The sequence below is a fragment of the Piliocolobus tephrosceles genome, chromosome 11 (assembly GCF_002776525.5).
Source record: "Piliocolobus tephrosceles isolate RC106 chromosome 11, ASM277652v3, whole genome shotgun sequence".
NCBI classification, from domain to species: domain Eukaryota; kingdom Metazoa; phylum Chordata; class Mammalia; order Primates; family Cercopithecidae; genus Piliocolobus; species Piliocolobus tephrosceles.
In genome coordinates this window covers 120,364,477-120,391,970 of record NC_045444.1, presented here as the reverse complement: position 1 = coordinate 120,391,970, position 27,494 = coordinate 120,364,477, and the positions used below count along the sequence as shown (strand labels likewise).

At 41.6% G+C, this 27,494-nt stretch overlaps 1 protein-coding gene across 1 annotated transcript; it reads right to left on the bottom strand.

Moving 5' to 3' along the window:
* Positions 1 to 428: 428 nt before the first annotated feature.
* On the bottom strand, positions 429 to 25,951 carry SPP2 (secreted phosphoprotein 2). Its single transcript, XM_023228785.2, has 8 exons — positions 25,780 to 25,951; positions 25,556 to 25,680; positions 18,121 to 18,243; positions 16,611 to 16,721; positions 10,653 to 10,707; positions 9,978 to 10,028; positions 7,561 to 7,656; positions 429 to 718 (listed from the first exon to the last, which is right to left on the bottom strand). The coding sequence occupies exons 1-7, from the start codon at positions 25,850 to 25,852 to the stop codon at positions 7,571 to 7,573; spliced, it is 624 nt and encodes a 207-aa protein (XP_023084553.1). The 5' UTR covers positions 25,853 to 25,951; the 3' UTR covers positions 429 to 718; positions 7,561 to 7,570.
* Between the last annotated feature and the right edge of the window lie 1,543 nt (positions 25,952 to 27,494).

Here is a 27,494-nt window from a genome sequence, read left to right as displayed (position 1 = left end):
ACACCAGTCACTTTGAGAGTCCTCAACTCCTAAAATCCTTAGCTAATACCGATCTTATTAGTTTCTTTTATTTATCAAGGAAGAACAAAATGAGATAATTCCAAGACATTTAGTAAAGTTCAATATACATTTATGTTGTAAGCATAAATCAAAATTGGCTGCCACAACCCCAAAGGACACATTTCTAAAACACAAGAGACAGTTCTGATGCCAGTACCCCTTACACACCCCAGCACTCTCCTGGGCCAATGACCGTGGCTAAGCAAGGATCTAATATTCCAGGCCTAGTATTTGTTTGCTACTATTCTCTTTCTCCAGAAGAGAGTCCCATCTCTTCGATGGGAAGAGAAAAATTTCATAGTTAATATTACTTTAAAACAAAACAAAACAAAATAAAAAACAACAACCAGGCAATGAAAGACAAAGTCTTACCAGAAAAATAAGGCATTTATTACAGATTGAAAGTGATCAGAAGAAAAATAACAGAATTCACAAAATCATTCTTTGTTGGAACTTCTCTTCCTTCCAGTGCATTTTGCTGTTAAGAGAAAAGGAGCGTGAGGGTCAGACCACCATGGCATGCATTCACATTCCAGCTGTGGAGGCCCGGGACCCAGGACTCCTGGGCATTACTCAAAACCAGATCCGATGATACGAGACAGTAGAGCAGCTATGCGAAGCAGCAGCTCCGTGAACAAACCAAAAGGGCGAGAGACACCTACAGGAGGAAGAACAGGTAACTGGGTCTGGGGAGCAGACACACAGCCCCAGAAAGGAAACTCAAATCTCATAAAGGGAAGAATCAAAGAGACCCCCAAGCAGAGGCTGCAGCCAGGTGTTGGGCCCCAGGCTGGTCTATGAAGGTGTTTGTGGCGTGAGGTCAGAAAGGAAGGAATCAAGCAAAAGCAAAAGAGGAGGCTGTCCACAGCTGCCATCGTGAGCGGGTGTGGGGCTGAAGATCAGGATACTCCCTCCAGCCATTCATCTATTTATCAATTCATCTGTTCGATAAACACGTATGCACTGAGCATTTGCTGGGGGTTATAAAGATCAATGAGGCATAGTTTTGACCTCAAAAACCTCCCACAACCTAGTAAAGGGGGTGGAAGTAGTTAGAGTACAGCTTGGTAAATGCCAATTCCAGAGACGCCCATGTGCAGGAAACCCGAGGAAAAGGGTTCCTGGAGAGGACACGTAAGCTGAACTCGGAGGATAAGCTGGGGTGGGGAGACTGTATCCCAGCAGAGGGGGCCTGAGAGTGGAGGTGAGACCCAGACTCGGGCCCCGGGAGAACAGTCAGCTGTGTGAGGCTCTCCCATGTGACTCAGGAGACAGAAGCAGCATGCAAGGCTGGGGACAGACAAGCAGCACACTGCCAGGTGTGTGGACGCGGACTGCTGAGGCGCACACTCTGAGGGAACTCATCCCCATCCTCCAGCAGAGCAAGGTCCCAGACTCGTGATAAAACGACTCTGATGACAGTGCACAGGTGCCTTTGAGGGGAACAAGAAACAGCCACCAGGAAAATGCTGAACATAGCAGGCTGGAGATGCAGCTGGAACTGGAGCCAACAGCGCGGAGAGGACAGAGCTGTGAAACATTTCAGAGAAAGGATTAGCAGACCTCAGTGACCAACTGGGTGAAGTGGGGAGGAGGTCTGAGAGGCATCTGCTTCAGGCCTGGGGGCCCTTGGAAGCTGGGTTGGAGACAGGAGGAAGAGTGACTCTCCAAGGGAAGAATCGCATTTTGAAGGTGGTGTGGAATACCCAGACGGAGGTGTCTGGCGGGCTGCCGTTGACTCAAGCTTGGAGTCCAGGCTGGAGGGACAGTGTGGAGGAGGGGGGAAGAATCCCCAGACAGCTGGGTGTCAAAGCCCTGGGGGTGCTTGGCGTCACCCAGGAGAGGGAAGGCCATGAACAGAAGGAGAGCTGAGGCTGGAATCCTGGGGAACATCGTGGTTTCAGAGGCAGCAGGAAGAAGCTGGTCTGTGAAGAGCAAGAAGTCTTGGCCTGAGAGGGGACCAAATCTCAGAGGTCAGAGGGTTTCAAGAAAGAAGGAGTGGTCATCCACATCCAATGCAGGCCTGAGGTCCAGGAGGAGAAGGGGTGGACGTGAGGATGGGACAGCAGTGAAGTGGCTACAGAGCAGGGCGGTGTCGGGTGCAGGAGGAGAGACTGCATGAGGCCCTGGGGAACTCATGCAGATGGCGTTTTTAAAAAGACAGGATGAGAAGAGATCAAGGGAGAGTAATGAGAAGCTAGGGATAAACGAGGGGCCCGAACCCGCTCTGCAGTCAATCCTCGTTGGTCACAGATGCTGTATTTGTGAATTCGCCTACTCACTGCTAACTAATAGTTATTTGAAACCCCAAAATCAGTACTCACGGTGCTATCTCATTCATTCTCAGACAGGCACAGAGCAGCAAAAAATTGGAGTCATGCTACCCACACCTTCCCAGCTGAGGTCAAGCAAGGCAACGCTCTGCCTCCATGTCTCAGCTCTCCTGCTGTCAACAAGTGTCCTTTTCGCGGTCTATTGAATGCCCCAATTTTTGCATTTTTGTGCTTTTTGTTGATGATGTGACTGTTTAAAATAGCCCCCAAGTATAGTGCTGTCAAGTGTTTCTAAGTGCAAAAAGGCTGTGATATGCCTTACAGAGAAAATATATGTGTGTTAGAGAAGCTTCACTCAGGCATGAATTATAGCACTATTGGCCATGAGTTCATTGTTAGTGAGTCAACAGTATCTATTAAATATGGCATCTAAACAGAAACACACATGAAACAAGGTTATATACTAATCGGTTGAGGAAAACATTGGGAACAGAGGCTCAGAGAACTCTAACCCTGTATTGCCTATGTGAGCAATAGTTTAGTATTCACTAATTCAATGTTCGAAGCAACTTTATAGATGATAGCTGCCTCAGATAATAAGAACCAACTCTACTTGGTGCAGCAATTAATAGAGTGTGCTGTGAATGCGAATCAGAGAAAGTGTAAATGAATACAACTGCACATCGCCTTGTCTCTGCCTCTGGAGTCTCGGTTGGGTCTTTTCTGTCTTCTGTGGGGCATGTGGCTCTCTTCAGTAGGGGGACTGTCATGGGAGACCGTGACGAGAAGTTGTCACGAATGAATCTGATACCTGAATGTGGAAATCACTCAGAAAGCTGGCAGAGGTGGTGCGGGTTTGGTGCGGGTTTTAGGGACCGGTCCTCCTCCCACATAGTTGATGATAAGCAGGTATGTTTCTAACACTTTCGATCAATTGAAGTGTTTGCCATCTAGTTGGTGACTACATTTCTAGTTTCACCCAACACATGACAAATGCTTCTTAAACAAATAAGCCTTGAAGTTTTGCCCTCTCATCCTATTTTTTTAAAATACGGAGATATGAGAAAAACAGGAAGGAAGAGGGAAGAGGCTTTGGAAACAGACAGACATCAAGAGTTCAATCTCAATCCCAACACTATCTCTAAGGGCAGGGACCTCTAAATGCCTCTGCTTCCTCCTCTATGAAACAGAGAGAATGACGAGAATAAAACTTCATTTGATTGTTCCAACGTTTATGCAAGGGAATGTATGAATGGGTCCAAACACAGGCCCAGGCATACTTGAGAGCTGTGATATTCATGGGCACAGAGGCTGGGCACAGAGGCCAGGCACAGAGGGGCATTTAATGAACATCTGTTGAATAAATGGATAAAATTATGAGAATGATTCTTTTTACTATGCCCTTATTGACAAAAGGCCTCAATAAAAACTGCCCCCGTCTGCTGCTCTTGGGCATAGTTTAGGAACTCCACACTAACAATCAAGATTGTGACAAAGAAAAATGCATCACTCACACTGCTATGGTTTGGGTGCTGAGGGTCTTCTGGCCACTACATAATTGAAAAGTCAGAACTATTCCAGCTACAAAGATAAGAAAGTCTAAGATTCTCAGAGATTTTTTTCAACATGGAGTTGGGACCTGATTTTCTACATTTCCTACCTTAGAGCAATAAATGAGAAAAAAATTCAGAGCATTTTATTTAAATATTACATTTCACTATCTACTCATATATCAAATCGTTTTCTGGCAACATGAAAGAATCCTAGAACAGTGTGAGGGCTCTGAGGATTTCATAACAAACAGCCAAAGTCTCTACCTTTAAAGAGCTCCCCAGCTGAAAAATGTCACTCACAATTTGAAAAGAGGAATTTTGTTTCTGGTCTTGCATTCATTCATTCTTTCCTCCCAGTCTGATTGATTGAATTCTATACACTGTTGTTAGCACTATGAAATTGATGAAGGATATTTTTAATAATTTCATATAGACATATCATTAATATTATTTTTACTTCTTGTAAAACTGAAATAATTAACAAGGGGAATGCATCCTCGAGAAGCTTATGGTCGGCATGGTGCCTCATGCCTGTAATCCCAGCACTTTGGGAGCCAAAGTGGCTGGATCACTTGAGGTCAGGAGTTTGAGACCAGCCCGGCAACATGGTGAAACCCCATCTCTACTAAAAATAGAAAAATTAGCTGGGCATGGTGGTGCGTACCTGCAATCCCAGCTACTCGGGAGGCTGAGGCAGAAGAATCGCTTGAACCTGGGAGGCGGAGGTTTCAGTGAACAGAGATTATGCCACTGCACTCCAGTCTGGGCAACAGAGCAAGACTCTGTTTCAGAATAAAAAGGAAGCTTATGGTCTAGTATTGACCAAAAACAAAAACAAAAACAAACCCAAAAAGTAGTAATAAACCCTTGAAGGAATTGCATCCTGAGAGGTTAAGGAACTGGATCACCATCGCATATGGGAGAGCAGGCTCAGAATCAGGCCCATGGATTCCAAATCCTATCAGATTGGCCTCCTCACTAGACCCACTGCGCTGGCCTTACCAGCCTCATTCTGTGATTTCAGGGAACCCAGCACAGTGTAGAAACCTGTCCTGCTAAAGGTCATGGGAGGGCAGAGATATAACTGGGACTTCAGTCAAATCCCATGTTCAGGTCAGGGCTGCAGCTGTCTTTAAAAATAAATGTTTTGAGTGATCAACTTCTTCATAAAAATCAGATGATGAATTTATATTGCAATACACATGTATACACATCCAATGTTATCATGTTACAATAAAGAAAATATAGCCAATCCACTGAGAACTCTATCCTCCCTGCCCCAACCCATGATATTCTGTAAAGAAAAAGAAAGATATCATTTACATTTATAAAAAAGGAATATGATGTGTCTGTTTCTTCATAATGAGTAGATTCTTGATCTCAGTATGGAGCTGGTTTTTATATTTAGAGTTGTGCCATACATTCAAAAGAAAACCTACCATTTGTATCTTTCATCCAAGAAGGCCTCCCTGGTGAATTTCCCTTCTATTTTAGTAAAATGTCAGTTGACTTCTTTCAAATCTCAATATGGTTATAAATTAATTATACTATGCTTAACTTATGTTTTTGGTAAAAGAATTTCAAGAACCCAAAGTGAAGGATTTCATTCACTTAAAAAATATCTACTGAGTGCTATTTATTGAGTGTGCTGGGCTGTGTGCAGGGCACTGGGGGACAGTGGCAGTTGAAGTTCCTTGAGACCTCCTCTTGGGGAGTCTGGTAGTCAGATGGGTGACAGGAAACAACCAATTGCAGTGCCCTGTGATGAGGACCCTACAGAGGCCCAAAAAGGGACATCATCTCTGATCCAGTGGTGGTGGCTTGGATTGTCAACGTAGACCTCCAAAGGGAAGCGACAACTGAGCTGGGACCTGAACGGTGAGGCAGAGCTACTCAGGTGGGTGGTCCCAGTAGAGGCAGAAGCTGGAGGAACTGCAGGTACCTCAGTGCCTCAGGAGCTGAGCAGCCAGGTAGGCTAGAGATGTGGGCAGACCCAGGTCATGAAGGCCATTGTGAGCTACACTGGGAGTTTGGACTTTATCCTGAAAGCATGCAATATTATGAAGACTGTAAAGCCCGTGAACACTCCAGCTTCATTATTAACTCATGTGTGCACATGTGCGCATGTAAAATATCTATGCATGGAATTGGTATCTATAATTCCTTCTTGACATTCCTCTTACGTATGCCCTTCATGATAGCTACATTTGCTCCAATCCCGTCCCTAGTAACTGGGAATTTATACACATGTGAAACTCTATGAAGCTGAGTGCCAGTGTGATAAACCAGGACTCCATCTCTAGCTTTCTATAGAACTGGGGCAGATAGGCTGTTCCTCCTCTTGGCCCAGTGTCTGCCTGGTGCCCACCTCTGCTCAGTGCCACAAGTGAAGCAAGCATTAGTTTATATGGGGCAACGATCAGAGTCTCCTCCACGTTTCATGATAAACCTGAAGACAGTAAGCAAGGTAGACAGTGTGGGATCAGAACCTGAGGCAAGAATACAATCAATAGTTCATTGGTGATGGTAGTGAAGTGATGGACCAATGCCAGAGAAATGTGTGGGGGAAGTAAATAAGACCAGACCCCAATGTACGTTCCAAGAAGATGAAGGATGAAGGGGAGTCAGTGATGCCCTCAAGATTTTTAGCTTGAGCAAATTAGGTGGATGGCAATGCCATCAATTAGGAAAGGGAGCTTGAGGAAGCTAGTTGAGTTTCAGGGACACCCAGGATACACAATGGCAATGCCACATAGGCAGTTGATATAAAGGCCTGGATCTGGACATAGAGTGTGGTAAGAGACAAGTGTTTGGAAATAATTACGCATCATTGATAGTCAAAGTCAAGTAAGAAGAGATAAAAGAGTAATCTACAGAATAGGGGAAGAATTAAACTAAGGAGATCATACAAATGCTCACCAGTATTTAAAGTATACATCAGCCAGACATGGTGGCTCACACCTGTAATCCTAGCACTTTGGGAGGCTGAGGCAGGCAAATCACCTGTGCTCAGGAGTTTGAGACCAGCCTGGCTAACATGGTGAAATCCTATCTCTACTAAAAATACAAAAATTAGCTGAGCTTGGTGGCAGGAGCCTGTAATCCCAGCTACTAGAGAGGCTGAGGTGGGAGAATCGCTTGAACCCAAGAGGCAGAGGTTGCAATGAGCCAATATCATGCCACTGCATTTCAGCATGGGCAACAAGAGCGAAACTCCCTCTCAAAAAAATTAATAAATAATAAATAAAGTACACATCAAAAAAAGGAAGCCAGATGGTATTTCATAGATGTGAGGTGAGGAGGTTGAGGAAGAAACCAGAGACCAGAGTTGTGTCAAAATGTTTAGCAGGGAAGGAAGGATGGAGGGAAGGTAATTGCTTAGATGGATGAGATGGGCCAAAAGAAGGGGCTGTGCCCTTGTTGTTTGTTTGCTCCTCAAATGGATAGACTTGATCAAATCAGTGGCAACAGATACAAATGTCATGGGAAAAAGATTGAGGATGCATGAGATTGAAGAGGCAATTGAGGAGAAGTCTTGGGAAGGAGGTCATAGAAGCCAAAAGGCAAAAATTTGAATAGCACATTGTAGATATTTGGAGGCTGGCAGTTTTAAGGCATTCACTCCACATAGCTTCTATTTCTAAATACACTTGTGTGCACCTGCATTTTCTTACCTCAAGGCTATTACTCAAAGTCAGCATTTATTCTTGCTCTGTGCTGGTGGTTTGCGTATCTTCTGTTTCCAGGAGGCAAAACCCTTCTCATGATCTCTAAAGATAGAAAAGGGAAGCATAGGCTCTGTCAGTCACATCAAGAGCTGAGACAGTGTGGACAATGTTACTACAAATTAATGAGAAAGATTGTGACAAGCATAACCTGAACCCATCTGCCGTGAGAGTACCTGAGGGCGTGATAACTTCATCTTCCTTATTCCACTCTCTCTCCTTCTCCCCTGTGTTGTCTTACAGCTGGGTCCAGTGCTCATTTCTCCCCACTCTGTATTACTACATGTGATGTCTCAGCCACCATGGATGCCCTCGAGGGCAGGAACTGCCACCTTTATCTTTCAGTCCTCCATGGGATCTACCCAGTGTTTGGCACACACATTTGTTGAATTAAATTAAATCATCATGTTCAAAGCAGTCTCCAAGACAGCTGCACTTCTGTGTCAATGATGCTCCTCCAGGCCCAATGTGTTTTTAGATTTTGGCTTAGAAATCTCTTCCGAGACATATAAAAGAATTGGTCACATTAATTTATATCCATATAACATTTTTAGTCCCAAATGGCATTTGTCCAATGCAGTAATCAGTTTCCAAGATGGCTTCCTAGTATTCACACTCCTGGGCAGTCCCTTCCCACATTGGGGCAGGATTGGCCTGTGTGTTTAATAATAAACTATACAGGAGTGAAGTCATATCACTTCCAAGATTAGTTTATAAAAGTCTATGTCTTCTGCCTTTGGTGCTCTTGCTTGCTCATTCTCTCTCTCTCTCTCTCTCTCTCTCTCTCTCTATCAAATCATCTCTGGCGGGATCCAGCTGTCATGATTTGAGGACATTCAGAAGTCCTATGGAAAGGTCATATGGTGAGAAACTGAAGCCCTTGGTCCACCAGCCTGTGAAGAACTGAGGCTTCCTAACAACATGTGAGTGGGCTTAGAGGTGGCTCCTTCAACCCCAATCAAGCTTCAGATGAGATCACAGCCCAATCAACATCTTGTCTGAAACCTTTTGATAGACCCTGAGCCAGAAACACCCAGCTAAGTTTCTCCTGGGTCTTTGACCCTCAGAAACTGTGAGGTAATAAATGTGTGTTGTTTTAAGCTGCCAAATTTTGGGGTAATTTGATACATAGCAATAGATAACCAACACACCCAAGTTGATCATTAATCTGATTAATCAGATTTATTTCCAAATATCTTTTGAATATTCCCAACATCAAATCCAAGGGCAAATGTTTGCCACCAGGACAGAGATTTAAAAAAAAAAAAAAAAAAGCCATGGATTCTGAAGACAATTCCAAAAGAAAAGCTCATAAAAACATTTCAGCAGTGGTCATGCTGTTATAATAACTGTATATTCTCCCAAAGTGACAACTTGGATGAAATATAAAACTGGCATTTAAAAAAAAACAAGCATCAGGTTATAAGCTCTAGCACTTCAAATAAACTGGAATATGCCTAATGAAGGTCAGACTTTGAGCTCACTGAAATGTTAATATCTGTGTTACTCATTTTAATGGGGAACGCTGAACATCAGGTGGATTTCGCAGCTCTTCTGGGAGGCAGCATGAAACGGGCACAGGTTTTAGATTCTGACAAATCTGATTAAAGTCCTGCATTGGCAATGTAGCCACAAGCAAATTAGGGAAACTCACTAAGCCTCAGTTAGCTTACCCACAAAATGGGAAAGAACACAGTGCTACCTCACAGAATGGTTGTGACACTAAAGAAAATTGTGTTAAGCAATTAGTACAGGGTAGGCAATTTGCATATGCCAATTAACGCCATGAGTTCTTACTGCTTTCTTCATCTATATAAGCAGGTAACACACCTGGTTGACAGGGCTATCATGAGGACCAAATGAGAAAACTGATCTGTACAGGAGAGGGACAAAATAACTTTGTTTCATCCAGTTGGTGAGAAGTTTGGTTGAGTATGGCAAAAAGATCATTAGACACGTTTTATGCCTGCATCAAAATATCTCATGTATGCCATAAATATATACCTCCTATGTACCCATAAAAATTAAATTTTTCAAATTTAAAAATAGAAGATTATTAGAGTTCATGCTACTTTTTAAATGCTCCAGAGAGTGTCAGAAAAAAATGGTGAATTCATATTTCCTGAGCCAGATTTGATATTTTGACTTTTGGTAACTTTTAAGTCAGTTAGTGCCTCAAGGCTACCTTCTTAATGATTTGCAAAGCAAGTTTATACATTACTATTCTTTTCATTTTTACTTAAAATATTTTGTCTTTCAGAGATTTAACTCCTATGAAACAGGAAACAGCTATGAAATAGGATTTCTCAGGAGTCCAGATTGATCAGAAAAGGGTCTGGTGGCACAGCAGGAAAGAAACCACTTACCAAGTGACCGATCATAAAATTGTTCACTTGTGGACTCATCTGGAATGAGACCTGTAACACAGTAATAATCATAAGACAAGACTCCTCTCACTACTCCAGAATGTTCTATGACTTCATTATTAATGCCACAAATATGCTTCTTAAGCAAAGACACAGTAAGAGATCACCACTGAGTTTTATTGCTATCAGCACTAATAGGAAAAATGCCTCCTAAATCATAGAACACTAACCCAACCCACTTTGTATTAAAAGCCACACAGGAAAAGAAAGAAGGAGAGCCCTTCCTCCCTGAACCAAGACATTCAAAGAGATGATCAGATCTAGTTGTATGGCTGAAATATGATAGAATTCAGCCTGTTTACTCCTGATCCTCCCAGTTACACATTCTTAAGGGGAAAACCAACACTGGCTCTGTTTACTTGGCAGAGATGTTGGGAATTATGTATGGAAAAGCTCTGTGGTGAATACAAAGGAATATCTAAATGAATAGTTGTATCATTACTACCTAGTGATAAAAAATAAGCAAAAGCAAAACAAAATGTTAATTTTCTATGACTGTAATTGTTGCAAGATTATATACATACGTATTTCTAGTTTTAAATAACTCACTAGAAAAGAACTGCAATATGAAGTTATTTTAAGAAAAAAAATTAAAAAGAACAAATCTTAACTTACCAAATAGATAACTGTTTCTCCATTTGCGAGATCCCAACATGTCCCCAAAAATCATCTAAAGAAATTCAGACATCAGGATGTTTCAACACATGAAAGAAAGAAAAAGAAAAGACACTGAAAAATGTAAATGTCATCTGGAAGACTCTGATATATGTTATATAATCCATTTTTAATGAAATAGGCAATATATTATATTAAATAACTTTATATGGCATCAAACATGTAAGTCTAAGAAAGCACATGGGGAAGAGCAACCTACGTGAAGTTTAAATTGCCCACAGATCTTTCCCCTAGACTGAGAATGTACTCCCAAACATGGTCGACCTCCAGAAAAGCAAAACCCTGTTACACAGACTTGCACATAGGCTAAGTTTAGGTCAAATTTTAGAGTTTTCTCTCTACAAAGTCACCGTGATATGTTCAATAGGAAAAGGTGTCCACAAGAAGTTTTCATGAAACCACTAAAAGTCCACGCAATCATCGCAAAGGAAAGTGGTTGCTTGGCTCACAGTCTTTCTACCAAGAGTCTTGGTAGGCTGTCCTCCCCATCCTGAACAGTCACAGGTAGTCTCTTGGCCTCCATCACAGTCATTGGACCAGGAAGGGACACATACCAAGACAATTTAAGAGAGAAAGAGCATTCTTTTCAACAGATAGTGCTGATACTACCAGATATGCACATGCAAAAGAATCAAGTCGAACTCCTTCCTCACATCATATGCAAAAATCAAATCAACACGGAGCATAGACCTAATGTAAGACTACAGAAACAACAAAACAAAAAATTAATAAGCTGGACTTCATCAAAATTTAATTTGGCTCTTCAAAGGGCACCATCAAGAAAGTAAAAGATAACCTACAGAGGGGGAGAAAATGTTTCAAAACAACTCAATAAAAAGACAAATAGTACAATTAAATCATAGGCAAGGATTTGAACAGACATTCTTCAAACAAGATGTATAATGGCCAATCATTAGTCATTAGAAAAATGTAAATTAAAACCACAATGAGAGCTGGGCACAGTGGCTCGTGCCTGTAATCCCAGCACTTTGGGAGGTGAGGCAGGCAGATCAGTTGAGGCCGGGAGATGGAGACCAGCCAGGCCAACATGGCGAAACCCTGTCTCTACTAAAAATACAAAAATTAGCCATGCACGGTGGCACACACATGTAGTCCCAGCTTCTTGGGAGGCTGAGGCACTACAATTGCTTGAAGCTAGGAGACAAAGGTTATAGTGAGCCGAGATTATGCCACTTCACTCCAGACTGAGTGACAGAGTGAGACTCTGTCAACAACAACAAAAAAAACTACAATGAGGTACCATGTCACACTCACTAGAATGGCTAAAATAAAAAAGACAGGCACCAACAAGTATTGACAAAAATATATAGAAACTGAAATCCTCATACAGTACTGGTGGGAATGTAAAATGGTACAGCTGCTATGGAAATAATGTGGCAGTTCCTCAAAAAGTTAAACACAAAGTCACTATATGGTCATTAAACATCAAGTTACTATATGATCCAGGAATTTGTTCCCAAGAGAATTAAATATATGTGTACACAAAAACTTGCCCATGAATGCTTCTAGCATCATTATCTATGATAGCCAAAAAGGGAGAAATAAACCAAATGTTGATCAACGAATGAATGGATCGATCAAATGTGGCTCTGTAAAATGGAACAATAAAAAGGAATGAAGCACTGATGCACGCTACAACATGGATAAACCTCCAGAACATTATGCTAAGTGAAACAAGTCAGTCATAAAAAACACAGGCTGCATGATTCCATCTGTATGAAATGATCAGAATGAACAAATCCATAGACACACAAAGTAAATTCGTGGTTGCCAGGTGTCGGGAGGAATGAGGAATAGAGAACGACTGTTATTAGGGTCTCTCTTCCACGTGATGAAAGTGCTCTGGATTTAAATGGTGGTGGCAGTTGTGAATATACTAAAAAGCACTGAACTGTACACATAAAAAGGGTGAATTCTATGGTATGTAAATTATATCTCCACCAAAATGTATTTTAGAAGGGGAGTATCAAAACATCACATTGTACACAGTAAATATGTATTATTTAAAATAAATTAATAATAAAGTTATATGTATAAAAGAACAAAAAAAGGGGACACCTAAGCCAGGCCAACAGGGGGAATGCTGAGAGGTTTCTCTAACTGGCAGCAGAGAGAAATGCCTCCTTTCCCTCCTAAGTACAGAGGACATAGTCTGGAGTAGCTTGAGGCTTTACTTCCTGCTGCTAGGAGAAAGCCTCTCTGTAGTAAGAGTGGGCGTGGAGAGCTGGAGGCACAGTGACAGAGAGAGAGAGAGAAAGGGGAATGAAGGGAAGGAGGAATAGGGAGGGGCACAGGGGAGAGGAGGCCGGGAGAGAAGGGGAAGGAGAAGAATGTGGCACATACAGGACTGAAGGACCCTAAGTGGAGTTGTCCCTCAAGCCAACTTCTCTCCTTCCCTTCTGGGAATGTGATCCAGGGAATTACCTCTTTTTGGCTTAGACTACTTCTAGTTGAATATCTATCTCTTGAAATGAAAGGCAGTAAGTAAAGTAAATGCCCGTCATCCCTCCCCTGAGCTCAGAATTCCTGTCATTATTCTTCCTCAGTTTCTCTCTCTTGGACTATTTTGGGTCTCGTGTCGGAAACACTAGCTGACTTCATCGTATCCACTCCAAATCAGAAGGATTTGTCTAAAGTCAAGCTCACTTATTAGAAACTGAAGAAAAAAAAGAGAGCGCCAACCTACAACTGTACTACATTGTACCCTTTCAGCATTGTACTCCTGATGGCGCTTGCACCAGTATAAGACTGAGTGAGTGCTTATGCACCATATGGAAAGTTTTTCTCCTCTACACACTTCTCTTTCAGGATTGAACAAGAAATAATAAAAACTACAGTAATTCACATATCTATTTAGTCAAGGATAAGAGAATATTTGCAAATTTATAAAATTATTTTCTCAATTTTTTATTGTTACTATACTTTAAAAAATTATGTCATGGAAAGTCCAAAGATTTTATATTCAGGTCTCTCATTATATCTTTATCAGACTTACTCTAAGTCCTTATTAGTCATAATTTGGATTTTGGGGTTATTTGCCATGGCTTCCATTTTTCTTTATCTTAAATTCCTTACTCTGGAAATTCTTCTTCATTCTCTGTGTGTTTTTCAAGTGATCTTTATTTTTATTACTCTGGGAGTTTTTTTCAGTTTTGTTTCTTCTATTTCTTCCTTCTGACAATATTTTGTTTGTTCTATGACTAAATTTATCCTAATCTAATGTCTTTCACATTTATAATATCACCATTTTTTTCACTGAAAATGACTACCAGTTGTAATCTCATTTCTTCTCTGTTTCATGCAAGAAATTCATTTCAGAGTTCCCAGGAACCACTCAAGTCTCTATCTGCTTTCTTCTTTTCTTTCGAATTGTAGAATTTTTTAATTTGAGAATTATTAAAAATAAGTTTGCTCAAAAATGTTTATGATCACCTAAGCTTTAAGAACAAGCAACCTGGGAGTTTATTTTAAGATCTAGTTTTTTACAAGGGCTAACTTAATATCTGAGTCTTCTTAGAAAACTTGACATTGGAAGAAAAGAGAGTGGTCTTCACTATGCAATTAGAAAGTTGCAACAGATTTGTGGGCTTTGCAAACAACCAGAACCCATTTTCCCAATGAGGGGTGGAAGAGGCGTTAACTTAGCTGGCCATTTACTAAATTCATTTTGCGTTAAAGGTCATAAAATGAACCAGAATCCATTTCTCTCAACATTCACTACTAAGCCCTAGACCCAGTTAGCATTCTCTCTCACCTCTTATTTACTTCATATTTACTCCATATTTATTCTTACCTAGTTCCAATCTGTTCATCATCTGATTCGGTTACCCTCTTCCACTCCCAACACACACACATTTAAAATGCTTTCATAACCTCCATGTCTTCAGGATAGAGCCAGACATCTCGACAGGACCCTCAAAGTCCATCTTGACTGCTAGTGTTCCTCCAGCTCCACCTTGTGCCTCTCTCCCCATGTTTTTCTCATTCCTGTTGTAATAGAGTTCTGTCCATTTCAACCTACCAGTTTTCCTGGCAATTCAGGGTACTCCACATGATTTCCCCTATGCTTGAAATACCCTTCCCCCTCCGCACTCTGCCCTGTTTGTTCTAACATATACCTGCCTTCCGGATCTTGGCTGGAAGGTCAGTTCCTGGGGAAACCTGTCTGCTCCCCACGTGACCTGAATTCCTCTCACTATGTGGCCCCCAGTGCCTGCCTGACAGGGTAATTCCTGCTTAGTGGACACCTTTCCCCCAGACATGTCTATAAACTCCACAAAGGTTAGCTCTGTGCTTGTCTTCCTCCCCACCGTCTTTTTTCTCATATGAACCACAGATCAAGACTAACAAAAGACTTGTGAAGTGATAAGCGTGGTCCTTGTCATTTCTGTGTTAGCTGGGCCACGGTGTATAAGTGTGTTACAACAGAATGTATTTGACTTCCTAAATATTTCAATAGGATCTAAGGAAGGAGGCCCATGGTACTTGCCCCAGTGCTAAGAAACGAATATTCTTCAACTATGGCTCCAGGACAAGTTCAGAGATCAGCTGGGAGATGACCTTCAGAAGTTGCCAGTGTGAATGGGATCAATCAATAAGGCCATGCTCAACTGAACTTTTTGTGGAGAAAGTCCTAATAAACTCTGTGAAGTTCTCTTTGTACCAATAAGGCCATCCTCTGTGATAGGAGTGTCTTAGTCATTAGTTTCATTACTTTCTAATTCTGAAATGTACTCCCAGACAAAATAGTTAAGGCGTGAGTATGTTAATTATATGGGAAAATTAACTTTTATGTGTAATTCTTGAAGTAGAAATTTTATAATATTTTAATGTAATTTTCACTAGAGTTACATCTTGAAAAACTGAACAAAAATATAAAACAGAAAGAATATGTTTGACAGAATCATCCATATAATGTTGGAAATATTTTTAAAATATCTGTCAATAATATTATCCTATTACACATGAACAAATATGTCATGCTTTTTTCCCTAAAGTGAAGAGATGGCCTCTTCTTATCATATTCTTGTCCATTTCTTCCCCAGTTTTCTTACATTTATACAACAAGTATTTAGAAAGCTGTGTCAAACATTGTGCTGCATCAAACATTGTCCTGGGCTGACAAAAACAAACATTCCCTGCCCTCATGAGACATACAGTCTAGTAAGGAAAGCAGCCAATAATTGAACACATATATAATATAATTTCAAGGAAAAATGTATATATTATTAATATTACCGTATTATTGCAAATCGCTTTCAATGCAATTGAGGAAAAATAAGGATCCTGCCATCCACTGAGTATCCCAGTGCCAGGCCAGATCCTTCATGTCCATCAACTTATCGGATTCTCTCAACAGCCTATAAGGTGGTCTTTATGACTGCTAGCATTTAACAGATGAAGAAGCCGTGGATCATGAGGGTTAAATGAAAGTCAAGTATCCTGACCTGGACTGCAGAGCTGGGAAATAGTTTTGAACACTGATTCAACAAAAATGTCCTTCTTGATTGCACTAAACCACAGTGCCAGCGAGCCACACACTTAGATCTGAAACTTCAAAGGTTTGCTAATTGTTACTTTAAGGCCATTTCTCAGTCCCAGGGAAATCAAGTGTGTGTGTGTGTGTGTGTGTGAGAGAGAGAGGGAGAGAGAGAGGGAGAGAGAGAGAGTACAAGAGTGAAAGAATAGGCTGGGAGAAGCAGGGGATGTGGACAATGAGGCTGTAGGTGTCCAAGAGAGAATGCCACTGTGTCAGCAGAGTTCTGCGTCCCCAAGCCCAAGTGACGACCCAACTACCCAGCAAACCACTCTGTTTATCACAAACCCACACAGACCCTAAGAGGTGCGGTCCGAGAGAAGACAAGGCCCCGGTCATACCTCTTCGCTGCTGTAAGACTCGGACGTGGAGGAGGACCAGCTGCAGCGAGCATGCACGCTCTGCACCTGCTGGGCAGATACCTTCACGGTGCTTCTGCAAACAGCTGTGGGCTGGAAAAGACAAAGTGGTGAGTTCTCTCTTCAGCTGCTTGTGGAAAGGGATAGCCTCCATCTAGTAAATCAGGAAATAATGTCAGGTTTGGCGAAATGACAGAGAAAGAAAATCTTCACAGAGGCATTTTATTTTTTCAAAATGAAAATTCCTCAAGGCCGAAGCAGAAACAAATGGAATATTTAAATATCTCTTTGCTGTTTGACCCGTTACAAGTCTCTAGAAAAAGCAAACATGTCCCCCACGAGTGCTGAGTGGGCTGCCCTGAGTCAATTTTCATTCAGACAAAAAGAAATGATGAAGAACCCCACAGGACTTCACCCTCTTCTTCTTAGACCTCAGATTTCATTAGAAATAGAAGCTTCTGACACTTTGGTATGAGTCCTTTGTAAAACAGAGTCACAGCGAGTAGTTTCATGAAACAAATAACAAATCAAACAATCCTCTTTTAAGTAACAAAACCCACGAGCTTGAACCTCGGAAAGCAAACACTTTGGAAAGCAAATTTGGGACTGCTAGAGTTGCTCTGTTCAGATGGGATTACTGCCCGTGGATGTTGACTAAGTGTCTGTGGAGACCAAAGCTATTCCAACTTGGATGCCAATCTGCCATGTTGACTTCTGATTAACCCATTTCTGGGAATCCCTCTAAGATTTCCACTTTCACGTACATACTGTAAATCCTGGCCTTAGGTCAAATTCCCTACAGTATGTAAGCCCTGGATCTGGGAGGTAATGGCACAGGGATCCACTGTCCCACCTCCACCTAAGATACGGGTTCTGTTTGTAAGTCTCTATGAAGTGTTTTGTTTTGTTTTTTTCTGGTAAACTGGATTTGGGAGCCTCTTTCTTTAGCCTCTCAGCTCCCTTGGCCTTTGGGGTTAGGTTTGCATGGACCTGCTCATCATGGAGCAGTGCTGTACATGTTCTGGTCATGAGAGACACGAAAACGAACACGCTGTTTTCCTGATCTCACTAAGCCTGAAATAGTAGGGAAGACAGGTGTCATTCAACAGTCAACAGCAAAAGAACATGACATGTGCCAGGAACAGTCAGTGTTTCATAATCCTTTGTAAGAGAATTTTAAGTGTGTCTGGGATTTGTCTCTGGTGTTGTATTCACTTTACGTGATACAAATACATCCTCATGTTAAAAAGCAGGAAACTGAGGCACCAGGGATTAAGTAATTTGTCAGGATCACTCAGGATCTCAGACTCCACAGCTCAACAATCAGCCACGGAGTAACACGTCCCCCACCAGGGGACACCGTGTTCACACTGTTAGCGGTGGGGCCAGATGCTAGCCAGGCAGCGGCCAAGTTCTTTGTATGACTCCAGGTCATGGAAGAAGTAAGGCTCTTCCTTTTGTTCATTTCTGGAAGGGGTTTTCTCCCACTTACCACATAGTAGTCCCTCTGGAAGGCACATGTAGCAGGATCTTCTCCAGAATCCCTCCTGCATGTAGTCTCCCGGATGCTGAACTCTAAATTCATGACCAAGCTGTTCTCATCTAGGACCTCAACCTTCACAAAAATAAAGTATCAGGGTGTGATCAATGCATTTCTGAAGTTTACGATGCTATAAACCATTCTTTCTGCCCCCTGAGAAAAAAATGACGGAATCGTCCACCATGAAAACAATACATTATCTTAGCAATCACCTAGTTCCATGCCTTTCTTCTCCGGACCAGAGAGGAAAAGTGACTTACCAAAGTCCTACAACAGTTTAGTGACAAAAATGGAACCAGAATGTAGGTGTTCTAACTCCAAGGCCAGTATTGCTTCTAACACTTTGCAGTGACAATTGATACTCACTATTTGTGGATTCCGTATTGGCGAACTCACCTACTCACTAAAATTTATTTGTAACCCCAAAATCAATACTAGTAGCACTTACTTTGGCAATCATCTATGGACAAATGCTGAATGACAAAAATCTTGAGTCACCCAACGTGCATGTTACCAACAGAAGCCAAACAAGGAGACATTCTGCCTTCTTGTTTCAACTCTCATATTGAAAACAGGTGTGCTTTTTATGGTCTCTTTAGTGGCTTTTTTTTTTTTTTTTTTTGCATTTTTGTGCTTTTTGTTGGTAGCTTTAGTGTTTAAGATGGCCCCCAAGCCTGGTGTGGAAGACCCCACTAGTGTTCCCAAGCACAAGGCTGTGATGCACCTGACATGGAAACTATGTGAGTGAGGTAAGCTTTGTTCAGGGAGGAGTCACAGTGCTATTGGTCATGAGTTCAATGTTAATGAATCAATAATATATATTAATTTAAGCATCTTCAAGCAGGAATTCACAAAAACAAGGTTGGTATTGATGGGTTGATGAAAATGTTGTGACCCGAGGCTCACAGGAACCACACCTTCTATTTCCCCTAGGAGCAAAGATTCTGTGTTTGCTAATTCGGTGTTCATGGTGATTTTATACAATATAACTACTACAAGTAAGAAGAATCAACTGTACATATTTCTAAGTGTCATTTTCCTAAAAGACTGCTCCATAATTTTTTAAATAATTCCTGAACTAAATAATTAAGCAACAAGTGCATCTCTGCAGAACAGACTATTCTGCAGCCCTAGCTTTCTGCTTGAGCAGTTCTGATCTGTGAATGAGTTTAAATGATTTTATTCTCCTTTCCACAAAAGAAAATCATCTAAACTCTATGACAAATCTGGGGAGTTCTGATGTCACAAAGTCCTGTGGCTTCTTGAGTACTCACTGTGTGTTCAGTACCAGAGGCAGAGCAGGAAGATGCCACGTGGCTTAAATTCCAGAGGAAGTGCCACACAGTGGACACATCAAAGAAAACCATACAAGATCCTCCCATATAGTTATGGGGCTATCAAGAAAAACAACAACATGGCAATGGGGGTGAGGGAAGGAAGCAGTTGTTTTAGAGAAAATGCCAAAAAAATCCTCCCCAGGAAGGCAAATTTAAACTGAGCCTTGAAGGATGGAAAGAAGCTCATCCTGTGAATAGAAAGCAGAGCCAATGCCCTGGGGCAGGGACAAGTCCAGCTCCTGTGGCTGGAGCAACCTGACCAAGGCATGAACCATACACTACAACTTTGGAGAGATGGAGCGTGTCAGCCAAGGTATGGTCTTGGAGCTCACAGGAAGGTGTTTAGATTTCATTGTCACTGCAGCGAGATGCTATCACAGGGTTTTAAGAGCTGCACCTGAATCACTGTGGCTGCTGCAAAGTAAACGGTTTGGGGCAGGAACGAGGCGGCAGCAGGAAGTCAGTGGGGAGCCCACCATGGTCCAGTACCTGACAACACCCCCAGGATCCAAGTCACTTCTTCCCTCTTAGTTTCTGAACCTACCTTGCAGCAAATTGAAGTCAGCAACACGTTTGAACGTACCACCCAGGAAGGAGAGAGATGGAGGCAGCGCTCTTTCTGTGAGAGCGAGAGCTATTTACAAGTAGGGAATAATAGGCACATGCAGAACATTTTGTTTTGGAAAAAAAGTGGCAAAACTCCAAGCTTAGGATGAGGATCTTTATGTCTCCTAACATAGGACACATAATGAGTGCTGATAAAAGTAGAATTTTCTGAAAACAAGTAGAAAGAAAAACTCAACCTCACTGTGAATTACTGCCTCATATATTTATAATTTTAATATTTTGAATGTTAAATCTGAGTCTCATCAAAAAATTAAAAAATAAAAACCTCTCCCATCAACTGAAGTCCATTGTTTGGGGCCCTCCACTGCAGAGCATGCTTCAGCAATTCGCTGGAAAGCAATTTCATGGGAGCAAACTGGCACAACACGAAAGCTTAGCTGAAAAGATGAAAATGTGGGTTTTTGGGGAGTACAGATCATTTTATTGAGCTGTGAGATAATTTTGCAACCTCTTTTGCATCTTGAAGGGGTCTTTCAAGAATAGGGAGAAACACCTAACATTTTTGCTGTTTCCTTTGAACTCACTTTCTGCCAGTAAATTTCTATTCTGTGTAATTCAAAAAATGTGGGACAGCCTAAATGCTCAACAATAAGAAATCAACTGGAGAAAATTAAAAACCCAGCATTACTGCTGAAATAAACTATGGTAATTTACTATCAGTATTACAATACTGTCCTATTTTTCTTTAAAAATGCATTTTATACCTTCGTATGAATTAAAAAACTCAAAAGGATATCCTCTCATGGGTTTATAGTGAGTGTTTCGCACAGAAATGGATAATGAATGTTATTTTTCATTTTCTCTTCCTTGTATTTTCTGACTTTTTGTAATAATTGCATTTTGGTTTTTATTTTTGAAAGAAATACAAATATATAAAAATAATAGATCCATAGCAATTCCATTTGACAATTATGATGGTTAATTGTATAGTGTCAACTTGACTGAACCATGGTGCCCAGATATTTGGTCAACATTATTCTGAATGTTTCTGTGAAGCTATTCTTTGAATGGGATTAATATTTACATTAGTGGACTTTGAGTAAAGCAGATGACCCTCCATTATGTGGGTTGGCCTCATCTAATCAGTTGAAGGCCTTAATAGAATAAAATCAGAAATCTTCCCATCAGAAAGGAACTCTGCCAGCAGACTGCCTTTGGATTCAAACTATAAGTTGTCCCTGAATCTCCAGCCTGCTGGCCTACCTCATCAGATTTTGTTTTTTCCTTTTGGACTTGCCAGCCTTTGAAATTGTATGAGGCAATTCCTTATAATAAATCTCTCTCTCTCTCTTTCTCTCTCTCTCTCTTTCTTTCTTTCTCTCTCCCCCCCCCCCATATATTCATATGCTTGCATTTAGATATGCATACATGTCATATTGGTTCTGTTTCTCTGGAGAACCCTCACTAATAGGGCATCACTGGTCACTTAGGTTATTCAAATGAATCCCTTATTAACGGACAACAAGTAAAGATCAGAAATGACTAGCTGAGAATAATTTAGAAAGCCAAAAACCAAAAAATGCAAAGAGGTTGAAAGGTAAAATGGACACAAAAAAGGGCATGGAGACCTCAAGGATCCCAAACCTCCATGGCTTTGCCTCCAAACGTACCTCATTTATCGTACCTCATTTAAATAAACGTACCTCATTTAGATAAACCAAATTTATCTGCTCCCCCCATCCTCCCTGCCCTGACTTGAGACCTCACACCAGCATCTCACCATGCTCAGTTTCTCCCCCACCCCCGACCGCACACGGCAGCTAGAGAGATTGCAATGGACTGCTTGTCCCCCGCCCCAATCCGTATATTGAAACTCTAATCCCTGGTGTGGTATTTGGAGGTTGGGACTTTGGGAGGTTATTAGGTCTTCAAGACAGAGCTCTTGTAAGTGGGATTAGCATCCTTAAAAGAAGAGGCTGGAGAGTTAGCTAGCTCTCCTTCTGCCATGTGAGGATATAACAGGAAATCAGCAGTCTGCAGCCCAGAAGAGGGCCCTCACCAGAATCGGACCGTGCTGGCACCCTTATCCCGGATCTCAGCCTCCTGAACTCTGAGAAATAAGTTGACGCTGTTTATGCATCACCTAGTCCATGGTTTGTTATGTGTTCTTGGTACTTTGTTACTGTGGCCCAAGCTAAGCAGAGATGGTTTGCAAATGCAGATGTCCCTAGGGGTTACCCATTGCCCTTAAAACAGACCCCAATCTCCTCAAAATCATGACCTAGGCATGTCCCACTCATGCCCACCTCTCTGACCTCTCTCCACTCCCACCTTTCTCTTCCAGGCTCATTTGGCTCTAGCCAGACTCCCTCTCAAGGCCTTTTGTCTTTCAGGGCTCTCCCACTGACTCTGCCAGCTCACCCCAATTATTTCCTCAAAAGGTCTTTCCATGGTGGAAATTTCCTGTCACTGGAGTGAGTCTTAGCTCAAATATGCAGCCTCAGAGGACACCTTTGCCCTATCTGACTGCTGCCCCAGACCGGGCCTGTCGTGTTAACCTGCTTACCCTCCTCTATGGTACTCTCCACTATTGGAAATGAATTTGGTTTATTTAACTGTGTCCTCTTCCTCTTCCCCTTTCTTTCCCTTCCCCTCCCTCCCCATCTCCCTTCCCTCTCTTTCCCTGGTAGAAACTGCTCCCTATGAAACCACAGCCTGACTTGTCCTCTTTGCTTCCCCCTCCCCAGCACAGGGCCGGTGCCCACCTTTCTTTTCTCTGCTTGTGTCCACTGAGGGAACAGTCCAAGTGAGCCTAATGTCAAGGTTGGAGCAAGAAAACCATCAATGCTAAAGTCATGTGGTTTTATCTTTTCTCATCCTTTAAATTTGGAGCCCAGGAGTTGAGTAACTTGAAATCAATTACAAGAATATTTGATCCAGGTTTGTTGTTAATACCCAGTGGTTCTTCACTCAGACCACACATTAGAATGAGCAGGAGAACATTGAAGAATATGAGCCCTGCCCTCAGAGACTGGGGTTTAAGGAGTCAACCACGCCTCCTGGACATCAGAAATATTTAAATATTTAAACATCATCCCACGCGATGATGATGTGCAGTCTGAGTAGAGAATCAGTGGGCTTGGTAAGCAAACGTGGGGGCAAAGCAGAAGGGCCCAACCCTTCTCCCTACAACCATTGAACCGTACCCCCAAATACTCATGACTAAACCACTTACTTGCTTTGAACATATTCTTAGAAGTGAAACTATGCAATTGAAAGTTTTAAATATTTACCAATTTTAACATTTAACATGCTAGTGAATATGTTTAACACATATTTCCAACTTGCTTTTCAAATATAATTTTACAAAATTACAAACTCTCAAGCAGTAGTTGTGATTATTTTTCACCCTGTTATTCTTTTAACTTGTTATTCTTCTTTTTCACATTGCTATTTTAATTCTGCACTTTTCTTCTGTTAGAGAGGTTGAATACTTTTCCAAATCTTTCTTAGTCTTTTGTATTTCGTCTTTTGCGAATTGTTTGTAGCCCTAGTGCTAGTGATCTATTCACTCAACTCTCTCCTGAGGAATTTGCCTCTTAGTGTATCTCTCGTGTCTGCTAGTGTAGAGAGAATTGGTATGTTTGGAGCCATCTACAGGGTGTTTATAGAAGACGTGGTTAATACACACAACATAAATCAAAATATGAAACACTCCCAATAGGAAAAAATATCACCAGAAGAGATGAAAGGAAAAGAATCTCCCTTCCAGTGGGAGAAGAAATAGAGTTCTCAACAAGAGGGCACGGTGACTGTAGCTTGACCAATGAATTTGAATAATCAGAAAAGGGTAGGGAGAGGCAAGAATAGGCAGACCTCCAGGTAAAGGAGCAGTGTACTTGAGATGGAGAGGCAACATTTTTCGTGTGCTCATCAAGAGTCACACACATCACATATAAGTGTGTCTATTTTTAGGCACGTGTGTGTCTGGGCTGAAGTCTGGGTGACCATACCAAGATGGTGCATGAGCCAGAACACGCTCTGGTGGCTGTACCTCACAATAGCTCATCCCCACAGGCCAGATTTCCATGGTCTAAGTAATTGGTTCTCTTGGGATCTGTCTTCATGCTCTTATTCATCTAATACACTGCTAACTTTCTTCTGTAGTGAGCAATAGCTAAATCAAAAGTAAATTTAAACTGTTCATCTGTAAGGTTGACAACAAGATCCCGATTCCACACCACCACAAGTGGATTTCATTAAGTGCCCGTGGAAACTGGCATTTGAAAGACAATACAAGCAAGGAAGAGGGTTCTGTATTCTGATCCAGGAGCAACTCAACCTTTGGTGTGGCAGCTGACCAGTGCCTTCACACAACATCTCTGGATATTGCAAGTGACCCCCACCCTGGCCATGATTCTGGAATGGCACCTAAAAAAAACACAGCTCATAGTCTTCATGAACTATAACCAAACTAGAAAAGAAAACTGGGTCCATTTGATTCATTTCCTTGAAATTTGGAAAAGAGAAACTGGGAGCCAGGCTCTGAAGAAGATCAAGCTGAATATGTTGTATTTGGAGACTAGAACTAGGAAACCATGAGCCATGTGCTCTACAGAGTAGCAGAGGGAACAAGCTAAGAGTCAGTCCAGGAGGGATGGGGGAAGGCAGCAGGCAGACAGAGAGAAATCAACGCCCATCTGGTCTCTGCTGCCTGGGCCTTCGGCCGTGTCTTCATTCTCATTCCCATGCTGCCTGGCTGCACAGAGCCTTCATTCCTAAGACGTGCAACTTTATAGAACCTCTCTACCTCCCACCTTAACCTAAATTTGCTTGAAAATATGTTCATTCCTACCTCCAAATGAGCTCCATGAAGATGATAATAAGGCCGTGAAATTACCTGGGGAACAGGAAGACGGGAGATGACTTGCTGCTCATGTTTCTCATTTCCTTTGAAGGATATTTTTACATTTCTTTCCTTGCATATCACAGACTTAGTCACTAGAAGCCCAAGTGATTACTCTTTCTCTAGCTCCCAAGGCTAAGAGGAAACAGACTATTACCAATTGACAAGGAAAGGTGGATGTCTTTGGCTCAAAAGCCAGATTATTTCCAGTAAGTATTAGGAGCAGAACTGCTGAATTTGAAAGGAGGCTCATTTCCAATAAATGAGAAGTTCTTAATAAAACACCCCAGAAAGAACCACGAGGACTTCAAGTACAAAAGCAAGATGCAGGAAACCAGAAGACAAGGTTAGAGAGGAGAATACATCAGAAGAATCAGTCATCAAAAGTGGCTTGGAGAGCCTCATGACAAAAATTGTAATTAAATCCTTTCTCTGTCAAAGAAAAGAGACAGTATGAAAGACATGACTAGCTACTATCATTTTTTAACTGGAGAACATTTCTTAAAAGTATATCCAATGAACTGACAAAAGGCAGACAGCATTGGAAGGCGTAGAGAAGACTTCATTGTGCACTTACTCTTTTTAATGAGCTTCTAAATGCCCGAAACAGATACGAACTCAGTGACTGGGAATTCACTTTTGCCACAGAGGCACTGAGGGCGTCCCTCAAGGAGGATGGATCGTAGTCATACACTGGGAAACCTGGACATGCAAGCACATGGGGCACAGTGAGACAAGACACAGGCACCAGCGTGGCTCTACATCATCCAGAGCAGGTGGCCAGGCTGGTGAATACCTTACCTGAGCAAGACCAGTAGTTCGTTCCAAGAGCAAACATAATCAATATCTTCATCATCATCATCATCTTCTCCATTCTGGAAATAATGATTGTAATCGAAAGATAGAGAGAGTGTCTCTCTATGTGTTTGGAGATGATAGTTCTTTCTAAGAGGAGCTGTCTTTATCAAACACTGGCTGCTGATTTTGACTGCAGCAATCTGTAACTTAAACAGAAACAATTGATCCTGGGGTCAATATTTTCTGCTGACTTTTCCTATGGAAATGTTCCAGTTTGAGGACACTTTTGAAGTTTGCAACTCACCAGGGAACTTTAGCCCAAAGCAAAAGGCATCAAGAGGCTCAGGATTCCACGTGTGCTGTTTATTTTGCTCTATTTTAATTTCATTCTTTTGGGGGAGGGGATATAATCTTATATTCAACAAAATGGTTAATCTTAAATTGTTGTGTATTGAGATGCCCTCATGGTTCTAAAGATTTTGCAGTTGACTGCTTATGAAAATTGTCTGTGTATAAGATCTTCTTGGAAATTATAACCTTGGAGAAGATAATTTTATATAGGGTTCCTAAATTTTCAGAGCAAGTACAAGTGCGGTAAAAAACTGGGACACACCATCCAATTAACCAACCTTCTGTGCTACTGGACACTTTTGCACATCACCTGGATAATAAGGTATTTACATATTGATGATTTCCATGCACTGTAAGATCCTGAAGTAGTTTTTGAATGATTAAAAAGGAGAGCTACTTTATTGGAAGTACAGTTTGTGTTGTATGTAGGTCATTATGTTCTTATTTGTGGATTTCATGCATAAGAAGCTGTGTTTTGGCTCAGAAAGACCTGGACTGAGATCTTGGCTCTATCATGTACCAGGTGTATACCCTTGGGCATGGCACTCAACACCTCTGAACCTCAATTTTCTCATCTATAAAATGGGCGTAAATGGTTAGATGTCAGGTGTGTTATTAGTCAGGGTTCTCCAGAAAGGAGAACCAAAATATACAGGGAGAGAGAAAGAGAGATTTTTTTATACATATACTTTAAGTTCTGGGGTACATGTACAGAACCTTCAGGTTTGTTACATAGGTATACATGTGCCATGGTTGTTTGCTGCACCCTTTAACCCATCATCTACGTTAGGCATTTCTCCTAATGCTATCCCTCCCCCAGTTCCCCACCCCCCAACAGGCCCCAGTGGGTGATGTTCCCCTCCCTGTGTCCATTTGTTCTCATTGTTCAACTCCCACTTATGAGTGAGAACATATGGTGTTTGGTTTTCTTTTCTTGTGTTAGTTTGCTGAGAATGATGGTTTCCAGCTTCATCCATGTCCCTACAAAGGACATGAACTCATCCTTTTTTATGGTTGCATAGTATTCCATCATGTATGTGTGCCACATTTCTTTATCCAGTCTATCATTGATGGGCATTTGGGTTGGCTTCAAGTCTTTGCTATTGTGAACAGTACTGCAATAAACATACTTGTGCATGTGTCTTTATAGTAAAATGATTTATAATCCTTTGGGTATATATCCAGTAATGGGACGGCTGGGTCAAATGGTATTTGTAGTTGTAGATCCTTGAGGAATCGCCACACTGTCTTCCACAATGGTTGAACTAATTTACACTCCCATCAACAGTGTAAAAGTGTTTCTATTTCTCCACATCCTCTCCAGCATCTGTTGTTTCCTGACTTTTTAAGGATCGCCATTCTAACTG